Consider the following 10,498-nt stretch of genomic DNA (forward strand, 5'->3'; position numbering starts at 1 on the left):
TTCTTCGACTTCTTCGCTTCCCATGCATGCAGCCACCCTCTCCGCCGATTGCCCTTTGCTCTTCCTTCGTTTTACTGGCCCACTCTATTCATTTAATTCGAATTAAATATATTTATTTATTTATTTATTTTTTTATTTTTTTATTTATTTGAGAATCAGGTCAAATTCCAAAAAGCTTCATTTCAGGCCAAATGCGCAGAACGCCTCCTAACGGCCAAAAAGCCGAAACCGAAAAGAAGTAAAATTTAAATAAATAAAAATGAATATTAATTTATTTGTGAATTTGACTTAAATCCCACAAGAAGAAGTCCCACTTAAAGAATTATATTTGCAAAATTAATATTTGCAAAATTAACATTTGCAATATTAACATTTGCAAAATTGATATTTGGATAATTAATATTTGCGAATTTGATATTTGCGAAATTAATATTTGTTGCTAGAGTTTCACTTCTCGTCCACAGACCATTTATTTCAACTTTTGCACTTTATTGAATTCTTCTAAAAGAAAAAAAGAAATAAAAAGAAACAAATTGAAGCCACTGGGGAAGAAACAGAAAGAGAAGCGAAGGGAATCAGAAAAAATTAATAAATGAAACAAAAAATAAAAAAAAGAAAACAAAATAGGATTTAAATTGAGACTTTTAGCGCAAAGGAACTGACCGCTCACTAAGCCACTCAGGCAGCTCAAAGAAATTCATTATATGTTCAAAAGGCTCAAATGCATTTGTTAAATATATTTTTTAAATGCATTCGTTAAATATATTCATTAAATGCAATTATTAAATGCATTCGTTAAATGTATTTATTGAGTGCATTTACTAAATGCAGTTAAATTCGATTTGATGAGTTAAATTTAACAGCATTTCTCTCAAACCCAGTGCTATAAGATTACTTGCATGCGCTGTGCAATTTAAAAAAGAAATAAAAATCAAACTAAAATAAATTTACAAACTTTCAACTCTTCTCCGGCAGCCGCCATTTTGCAGCTTTTGCTCCTCCCGATTGCCACGGTGTCTGTACACCCCAATCGTGAGCGCCCAGATGGAAGAGTCGGCTAACGTATAATTGGAATAAAGGAAATGATAAATATATTATATATGTATAAATCTATGAAGTATATATATATGTATATTATATTATATATGTTCTATACATATGTTCTATACATATATTCTATTATATATATTATATGTTATCTATTTATGTGTTCAGAGTCTTTTTTTCAGGATTTCTTTGCATAACAGTTTCGCTTTCTGCAGTGTAACTACAGCAGGCGAATTAGCACTTCAAATCAAATTCAAAAAATTCATTTTCGGGTGTCTTTTGAGTTTATTGTTTGGCATTAGAGCAGCAGCAAACTGGCTGCAGCAGAAGTCTTTTTTAATTTCAAATTTCTTTTTTTTAAACTTTCTGTTTTCGAAGTCGCAGCATATGAACTGCAGCAAAGCTTGCTGCTCCTTTTGCCCCATCCCCACAGCTCTCGACCTAGTCCTCATATGTCCTAAAGGCGAAGTTTATGTAAATTTGTATATATAGATATTAAGAGATAAAATGATTTATCTCCTAATAAAAAAAAAATATATATATATACATATTTATATATATATATGTATAGTTTATATATATGCATATAAGCCCCTCTTTGTTATTTAAAAAATCGTTGTGTCTCTTAATATGTATATATATATACACACATATATATATATATGTACACATATATGCATATGTATGTATATATATGTATATAAGCCACTCCATGTTTGAAGCTTTGCGTGGGTTGCATTCTCAGGAGAATTTGGATGCAAGTTTTGTACTAAGAGGCATTTAGTGAGCTGCGTCTATTTCACTTATAAATGCGTCGCTATGAACAAATGGCATTTTAAGCACAAGAGCTTTGGCGGGGACTGGCGCTGCACCTGGCGGAGTGAGGCCGCTTGCGCGTAGAGTGCCTGTACACACTAAAAGCGCCTTTAATTTGAAACATAAAATGTAAAATTAATTTTAATCTTTATTTAAATTCATCTTTTCGGATATTTCGCGCGAGTTCTGCGCCCCTTGCAGTGCCCAGCGCTGCACATGCGCTGCCTCACTTGACGGGGGCCACCACCGACTCAATGGGGGGTAAACCCGGCCTAGACTTGCAGTCTCACTGCAAAAAAAGAAAAATTAGCATTAAATAACATGAAAATTTCCCTAAGGAACAATAAAAATGAAGACAGAGGAGTTGTTCCACCGAGAGCCGGCGCCGGTGCTGCGGTGTACGTACACCCAATCTCGGCTAGACCCAGCAGACCTGGGGCCCGAGGCTTGAAACCGGAAGCCGCAGTCAGAACTGATGAAGTTTTTGACAATTTGTTTTAAATATTTGAATTTTGGCTTTTAGAGAAGCGCCGAACTCGCTGGAGGGTTCGCCGCAACGGAGTTGCTGACTGCGACCCGGGGGGTCCACCATTCGAGCTGGTGGGCTGAATTTGGAGGGCCCGGGGCCCCCGAATTTGCGATCTTCTGCATTTCGAGTCTTCAAATGCAATTTAAAGTCTGAAGATCCTGGAAAGTCGGAGAGTTTGGGGCTGGGGGCTGCCCTTGGCCGCGGCCGCCCGGCGTGGCTGCGCCGCTGTCTTGATGGAGTCTGCACGCCCCCGATCTCTCGCGCTCCGCTGCAGCAGCGGGCCCTCGGGAGCTGGAAGCAGCTAATTGCAGAAGAGGAGAAGTGGACTTTGGAATCAAAATGATTCACTTCCGGCGAGTTTTGCAGCTTCGGTGGCGGCGGTGGGTGCTGGTGTACCTGCCGCTTCTGGTGTCTGTACAGCTCGCCGCGCAGCTGGTGCTGGTCCACTGGAGCTCGCCACACGGCCACTCCCTCAAAAACAGATTTTTCGAAAGCAGCTACGGGCTGTTCAACTACGAAGTGGGGGAGGCCCTCTGCAGCAGCCCCGAGCTGCTGCGGCCGCCCTCTCTGGTGCTGCAGCAGGCCCACGAGCTGCTGCAGCAGCAGCCGCAGCTGCTGGCGGCGCTGCGGGCCGCGGGGGAGGCGGAGCCGCTTCAGGTGTACGTACACTGGGCGCAGCGCTTCGCAAGGCGCAGCGCAGCGCAGCAGCTCGCGCTGCTGCAGCAGGCGCGTCAGTTGGAGTCTTCGGACTTCACTTCTGGGCTTTCTGGCCTTTCGGAAATCTCCGGATTGGACTTAACTCAGGAAATGCTGACTGCTGCTTTCATATTTTCCGAGTGTCGCCGCAAAGGGCTGCTGAAGGCGCCGCTGCTGCAGCAACTGCTGCAGCAAAAAGACTCCAAACTGCTGCAGCAAAGCGACTCCAACGAGGACTTGCTGCAGTCCCTGGGGGTGCACACGCAGCTGCTGCTGCCCTCGCGCTTCCTGGGCGACCCGCAGCGGATCTGCTGGGGCTTCGAAGAGAAAAAAGAAGACTCGGACTCCAGCAGCAGCAGCAGCAGCGGCTGCTGCTGCCCGCCGCTGCAGCTGGCGCTGCAGCTGCTGCCGCTGCGGCTGCAGCGCTGGTGGGCCCGCGCCAGGTGGCAGTACCACTTCGCGGAGTACCTGCGGAAGCTGCTGACCATTTGGTGGCCAGTGGACCACTTCATGCACCAGTTCTTTCGCCAAGACGCCAACGCCCTCCTCGCCCTCATGAGTCCCTACTTGGAGCTGCAGCCCCCCGTGCCCCTCGAGCCCTCTTGCGGGGCCCCCAGGGGCTACTGGGTCCAGCCGCTGCAGCGCGAGCAGTGGCAGGCCCGCAGCAAACGCGCCTCCCCAGCTGCTGCTGCTGCGGCAGGTGCTGCAGCAGGTCCTGCGGCAGGTGCTGCAGGAAGTGCTGCGGCAGGCGCTGCAGGAGGTGCTGCAGCGGGTGATGCGGCAGCTGCAGCAGCAGGTGCAGCAGCAGCTGCAGCAGCAGCCCCTGGCGTGAACTCGTCAGGTCCTCGGCAGAGTCTTGCTGAGAAGCAAAAGCAAGGGGAGTCGGGGCTTTATTCAATTCCTGAAGATCATGACAATTATGTGCTGATCGACGACTACTGCAAAGCTGCGCGGGAAATTCACCGAGGGTTTTTCTCGGGAAAGCCGCGGCCCAAGCCCGTAAAAATCGTCGACGCTGTAATTTTGGGGTAAGTTTGCAATTCAAATTCAGAATTAAATCCAATTTGAGTTCAAATTTGGAAGGATTCCCTCGTTTGTGAAACGCGCAAGAAGTAGCGAACTCCCGGGTGTCTGTACACCCCGCGCGCGGTTTCTGCAATTTCCGCCGCCGCGGAGGGAAACCTCTCGATCTGAATGTGAAAAGGGCGGGAACTTGCGGAACCAAAGTGTCATTTGCGTTGAATTACCATTAATTATTGGAATGTCGGGTTTTTGTCTGCAGTTACGACTTGGATCTTCTGGAAATCCGGTGGCACGAGCTGCAGCACACGGTGGACTACTTCGTGGTTGCGGAGGCGCACCAGCACACGCTGGGGGTGTTTCAGAAGCCGCTTTTTTTCGAACGGAATCGAAAAAGATTTGCAGCTTTTGAAAAGAAAATTATTCACCTGGTGCAGCCGTTCGCAGCCTCGCTTCCCGTGGCGGAAAGCTGCAGCCGCAGACTCCTCGCAGACCAAGACGCCTGCTGGGAATTCGAAATGTTCCAAAGAGACTCTTTGCTGCACATGTTGGCGCAGCTCAACGCGGGCGCTGCGGGCCACGGCAACGCCCACGTGGCCCCTGGCTTTTTGCAAGACGAAGACCTAATTCTGGTTAGCGACGTGGACGAAATCGTCATGGGTGAGTCTCCGAACTTCCCCGTTTTTGTCTTTTTAAAACCACTAAGTTCAGCTCTCTCCCCTCCATTTAACTCCCCCTTCTGCGTTGCATGCGCTTCCGCTTTCCTGGCTTTGCAGCGCATGCTCAGGGCTTTTTTTAATGTGTCTGCATGCGCATGCAAGCCTGCATGCATTTTTCCTGATTTTTGGTTCTTTGCTTTTGTTTGTTTTCATATTTATTTGCCTTTTGGTTTATCTCCATTTGTTTGCATGCACCTCGTTTTCATTTTGCTTTTTTATTTGGTAATTGCAAATGTGGAATATTCTTTTCTCTTTTGTTTTTAAAGTTTAAGTCTTACTTGAATATTATTACTATGAAATATAAAGATATCTTCAATTTAAAATTCTAATCTGTTTATAAAATCAAAATGTTTATTCCGTTTGCAACTGGTGACACTTAAGCAGCGAAGTTTTTTATTTTTTTGTTTTCATTTATGAGATAGTATTTTATTTAAATGCTTCACAACATATGTATATATTTGCATGCAATAAATAAATACCACTTAACCTCAACAGCTTCTTTCAGACCTTAAACAACGTGCACGCATCAGCTTTCGCTGCTGCTGCTGCTGCTGCTGCAGGGGATCGGCTGCGGCACCTGAAGTACTGCGAGCCGCTGCCGCAGAAGCAGTTTGGCTGGGTTTTGGTGCACTATCCGGGAAGAGTGGACGCAATGGCCTTAAAGGACTTTAAAGTGATGTCGGGAATAAAAGAAACTCCATTTCCGCATGCAATAGGGCCTCTGGTGGACACAGTGGTGAGCAGCAGCAGCGGCGATCAGCGGAAAGATGAAGCTAAATCGATTTATATTTCATTTCTAGTTGCGAAATAACAATAAAAGATAAAACTTAATTCAATTTGCTTTTATTTTGTCACTGACACGCGAAATTCAGGCTGCAGCTCGCAGCAGCAGGTGCTGCAGCGGCGGCGCCGGCGCGAAACCTCGCAGCCTCGACGCGGTTTCTGCACGATGTGCAGCTTTTTGAGTTTCGTTTGCAGCTAAAGTGGTTTAATTTGCAAAATTAACTTCAATTAAATGCCATTTTTCGCGTTTATTGCGAGCTTTCCGCCGTTTCGCGCAGCCCTACAAGTCCATCCGACACCTCGAGGCCAAAACGGACTTCGTCTACGAAAGCCACGCGTACACCCGACACTGCCCCTCTTCACTGACACCCCACCGCTACCTCCACGGAGGCTGGCACCTTTCAGGTTTGTTCCCACTTGCTGCAGCAGCAGCAGCAGCAGCAGCAAGCAGCTACAGGCAGCAGCAAGCAGCAGCAGCAAGCAGCAAGCAGTTGCACTAAGCCAATACTGAGGCGCCAACGCGACAGATCGCCGCTGTATGTGCATGCACATGCATGCATGCATAAATGCGTATTTAAATAAATTAAATAATATATATATAATCTAGATAATGTATATATATATTATAAATACTGAGTGGATATATTGTATACATGTACTCAATATATACATATATATATTTTTTATTGTCAGCATGAAGGCAGTAAAAGAAGTAAAATAAAGCTCTCAGTATTTGCGTGAGTTCTTTGCAGCTTTCTGCTGATTTCAGCTGCTGCTGCTGCTGCTGCTGCTGCTGCAGACACTTCTTACCTGCCGTACTTGTACGCGAAAGTGCCGTCGGACGACGTGAAGCCTGGCTACGAGCCGTGGGGCCTTTACGCGCCGCTGTTGGCGCAAAGAGGGGAACTGGACTCTCCAGTTGGAGGCATTTTGCAAGCCCAAGTGGCTGCTTGGAAGGACTTTCGAGACTACAGACAAGTCGGCTCTCTCTGCGTGGATGCGAAGGATGTGCGGCGAGAAAAGCGGCGTTCAGGGACCCCAGCAAACCCTAAACCCTAAACCCTAAACCCTAGCCCCAAACCCCAGGCCCGCATGTGCGGAACCGCAGGATCCACCCCGCGGCGGGTTTGCATGCATGTGCTGCATGCGCTTTTGAATCTGTGGGATGCATGCATCATTTAGGTTTATTTTGGTTTAATTTATGTTTATTTTGATTTACTTTGGAATTTATTTTGGAATTTAAAGACAGAAAACTGAAAACTGAGCTCTTTTGCATGCAGGTGCCCGAACAGTACAAAGAAATCGGCTTCGGCTCGATGCCGTGGGTCATGCGCTGCAACCCCATGCGGTGAGCATTTTCTTTTGCAAAAAGCCATCCTAGTTCGTTAAATTGTGAAAAAAGAATTCACAATTTGTCAAATTATGAAAAAAGAATTCATAATTTGTCAAATTGTGAAGAAAGAATTCATAATTTGTCAAATAAATGAAATTTACCAGATCATGCATTAGTTCTGCGTATTCATGAATTGCCCAAATACATATGATGCAATGCATGTTGTATACTTATAAATTTTAAACATAATGTATATATAATCTGTAATATAAACATATTTAATTGTTTTATTCATGAATTGATAAAGTCTATTATTGCATTTCCCTGTGCTGAACCACTCGCTGAAAACCCGAAGAAGCAAACTTGAAAACCTGAACAAGTGCTCGAAAAAGACCCCCACGGCGCCCAAGTCAATCTTTTTAAATGTTTATTTTCTTCCTATTTCTTTTTTATTTCTTTTTATTTCTTTTTTATTTCCCTTTTATGATTTTCTGCGCCATTTGGAGCCCGTTTGGGCTGCAACAGCTTTGCCGCTTTTCTAACTGCGCCTAGCGCATTCAAGCAAATGTTGAACACCAAGTGGAATAAGATCTAATGTTTATTTTTGATTGTTTTTGCGCTTTTTGTTTATTTTTTGCCGCTTTGTCACTCTAATTCCAAGTGTGAGTGAGATTTAATGTTTATATTTGATTAATTCTTCATTTTTCGTTTATTTTTTGGTGTCTTGTCACTCTGCTTCCAGATGTGAATGAGATCTAGTGCTCATTTTTGATTGTTTTTGCATTTTTTTGTCAATTTTTTCCTGTTTTCTCACTCAAATTCCAGGTATGAATAAGATTCTATGTTTATATTTGATTAATTTTTGCATTTTTTGTTTTTTGGTGTTTCCGCACTCTTTTTCCAGGTATGAGATCTAATGATCATTTTTGATTATTTTTGCATTTTTTGTTTATCGATCGACTCCATTTCTAGTTATGAATAAGATTTAATGTTTATATTTGATTAATTTTGCATTTTTTGTTTATTTTTTGGTGTTTCGTCACTCTGTTTCCAGATATCCCACCTGGTTTCAGCAGCCAGACCCCCGCTACTCAATGCGCCCGGAGTCAAGTTTTGTAATTTACGGCAAGTCCGTCTGTGCGCGGTCTCTAGAGGAATGGTTTTCCATCTTCAGGTTTATAAGAGACACTTACACAGCAGTCATCCCCAGCACTAGCGGCATCAGCAGCAGCGACAGCAGCAGCGGCAGCAGCAGCAGCGAAACCGTTGCATATAACAGAAATTGATGCAATCGCGCGCATTTGCGTATTGCGGCTGCAGCAGCAAGAGCAGCAGCGGAAGCAGCAGCAGCAGCAAAAGTAGCAACAGTGAAGATCACAAAAAGGCACTCACAAGTATATATAGTATATGTACTTGTGTGCACAGATTGCATTGGCTGCAGATGCTTGCATGCGGTGTACAGATATAGTTGCATGCGTGTGCGCATTTGCAAGAATATACGCCCATTTGTGCCTTTATAATCTGATAGTGCATTGCAATTTATTTATAATGGAAGAAACAATAAAATGAATTTGAAAAAGCTTGAAAATGAGCTGTTTAGGCACTCAAGTGCAGACTTTTATTTCTTGTTTCTGCATTCAGATGTTTCGTTTCATTTTTTCAACCTATAACCTGTCAATTTTCATTTTCATTTTCCATTTGCAGCAGCTTTAATAAAAGCAGAAAAACTTTAATCTGATGTTTCTCGAGATGGAAACATTTCATGCATCTAGGGTTAAGGGTTTAAGGGTTTAGGGTTTGGGGTTTTGCTGCTGCAAACCCTTATTTTGCAGCTCTTCTGAGCTGACTTGCTCGAATAGCCGCAGCAAAGCGTCATTAAGGATAAGTAATAGTTAAATGTTTTATTTATGCTATTTTAGGCTTATATTTATGCCATTAAAGAAGATATGCTCCAGAAACCTGGACCCGCGGGGATCCAGCCAGTGCAGTCAGGAACTTCTGAATCGAATCTGAACTCTCTTAAAGACATATTCTCGTTTGGTAGCACCTTTTGCACTAAATTATGATTAAATTGATTCATAAATACCATTACCAAACATCAAATGAGAATATCTCTCCAATTATAATTGAGTGCAGAAGACGTGGGCTAGAAGGGAAGCCTCTGGGAAGCCTCCAGAGCCAGCCAGGGGAAACTCCAAGGCGCTCTTTAGAAACAAGGCTTCCAGCACTAAGAAATAAGTAAATGAATAATATAAAGGTGAAAAAGTAAGTATAAATAAAAGTATTGCGAATGTAAACATGTGTGTGGCCACAGCGGCCAGAGAAGCTTTGCACCAGGAAAGCAGCAGCAGTTGTCCGTGAAATTGGAATTAAACTGGAGCTCAAGAATAACTTTTGGATATAAACTCTTTACAAACTTGTGCGGAAACGGAGAGAAGGAAATAAGAGCCGCAGCTACGCAAGTCCAGCTTCATCTGGACTGGAGAACAAGGCAGGAGCCGTAGCGTCGCGCAGCAGCGAAGAACCAAGTAAAAGCTTTCTCAATTGATCAATATATAGTGAAAAAGTAGTCTTTTGAAGAAATGAATCAAAAGAAAGAAGGAAAACGAGCAGAGAGGCACTGAGGAGGCCTGGAAAGCAAGAGCTGAACTGAGAAGTTGAACTGGCTGGCTGGCTGGGTTGTGGCGAAGACTTGAACAGCGGCAAAAGTGGGGTTTTCGGTCAACGTTAGGAGTCAAAAATAAGAAATTAAATAAAGTAAAACTTGAAAAGGGAAAAAGAAGCACTAAAGAGCTGCAAATGGAGCAGCGGAGTGCCGCAGAGTCGTATCCAGGCCTCGCAGGAGCAACACCGAAATAAGCGGAAGGCGAGCAGCTCGAGGGTTAATCAGCAGCAAAACAAAACGAAAGAAATTTAACTTTTGCATTTAATTCATTTTAAAGGCAGATCAGCTTTGAAACGGGTCTTTCGAGTCAGCCGCTGGAGCGCGCAAGCTGCTGGAGCGCAGGGGCTAGTTAGGAGTGCTTTCCGTTGAGTTCGGGACGAATTGGCCTCGTTTGGCTCCCAAAACGCCGAATTGTGGATTTAAATGCAGCTTTCGAGGCTAGTGAGTCTGGGATTTGCACGGGAAGTGAGATCGGGCGCGGGAAAGGCGAAGAAGGTTTTCTGAACGCCGGGGAGGCTGGCGCGGCGGCCGCCGGGGCTGCGGCGAAGACTCGTGCGTTTCGAAGGACTCGAAGGGCCGAATTTGTCGAACTTCGCGGACTTGTCGCTGCAAAAGGGTTTTCGGAGGGTTTGAGCGGCGGGAAAGTGCATGCCAGTCTGCCGCGGCGGCCGGGCTGCGTGTGTGGCGGCGCGAGCGGCGGGGGATCCGGGAGATCTGGGGATTGGGAGTGGAAAAAAAGCTGCGGGGAGTTAATTTGCGAAGTTTAGAGAAGCGAAGAGTTTGGAGCGGGGCGAAAGTTGGCGAGAGCCGGCAGATCGGCGGGCGGATCCGCGAGGGGCTGGCGCTGCAGCTCTGCTTCTGCAGGGGCGTTGCTGCTGCGCTGCTGCAAG

At 45.0% G+C, this 10,498-nt stretch overlaps 1 protein-coding gene across 1 annotated transcript; it reads left to right on the forward strand.

Moving 5' to 3' along the window:
* Positions 1 to 2,731: 2,731 nt before the first annotated feature.
* Positions 2,732 to 6,962, forward strand: ETH_00018780 (uncharacterized protein; the record flags this gene model as incomplete). The annotated part of the gene is made up of 6 exons (XM_013377633.1): positions 2,732 to 4,116; positions 4,371 to 4,768; positions 5,388 to 5,563; positions 5,889 to 6,015; positions 6,410 to 6,618; positions 6,891 to 6,962. The coding sequence occupies 6 exons, from the start codon at positions 2,732 to 2,734 to the stop codon at positions 6,960 to 6,962; spliced, it is 2,367 nt and encodes a 788-aa protein (XP_013233087.1).
* Positions 6,963 to 10,498: the final 3,536 nt, after the last annotated feature.

Source organism: Eimeria tenella, genomic scaffold (assembly GCF_000499545.2).
Source record: "Eimeria tenella Houghton genomic scaffold, Eth_scaff58, whole genome shotgun sequence".
Lineage (NCBI taxonomy): Eukaryota > Apicomplexa > Conoidasida > Eucoccidiorida > Eimeriidae > Eimeria > Eimeria tenella.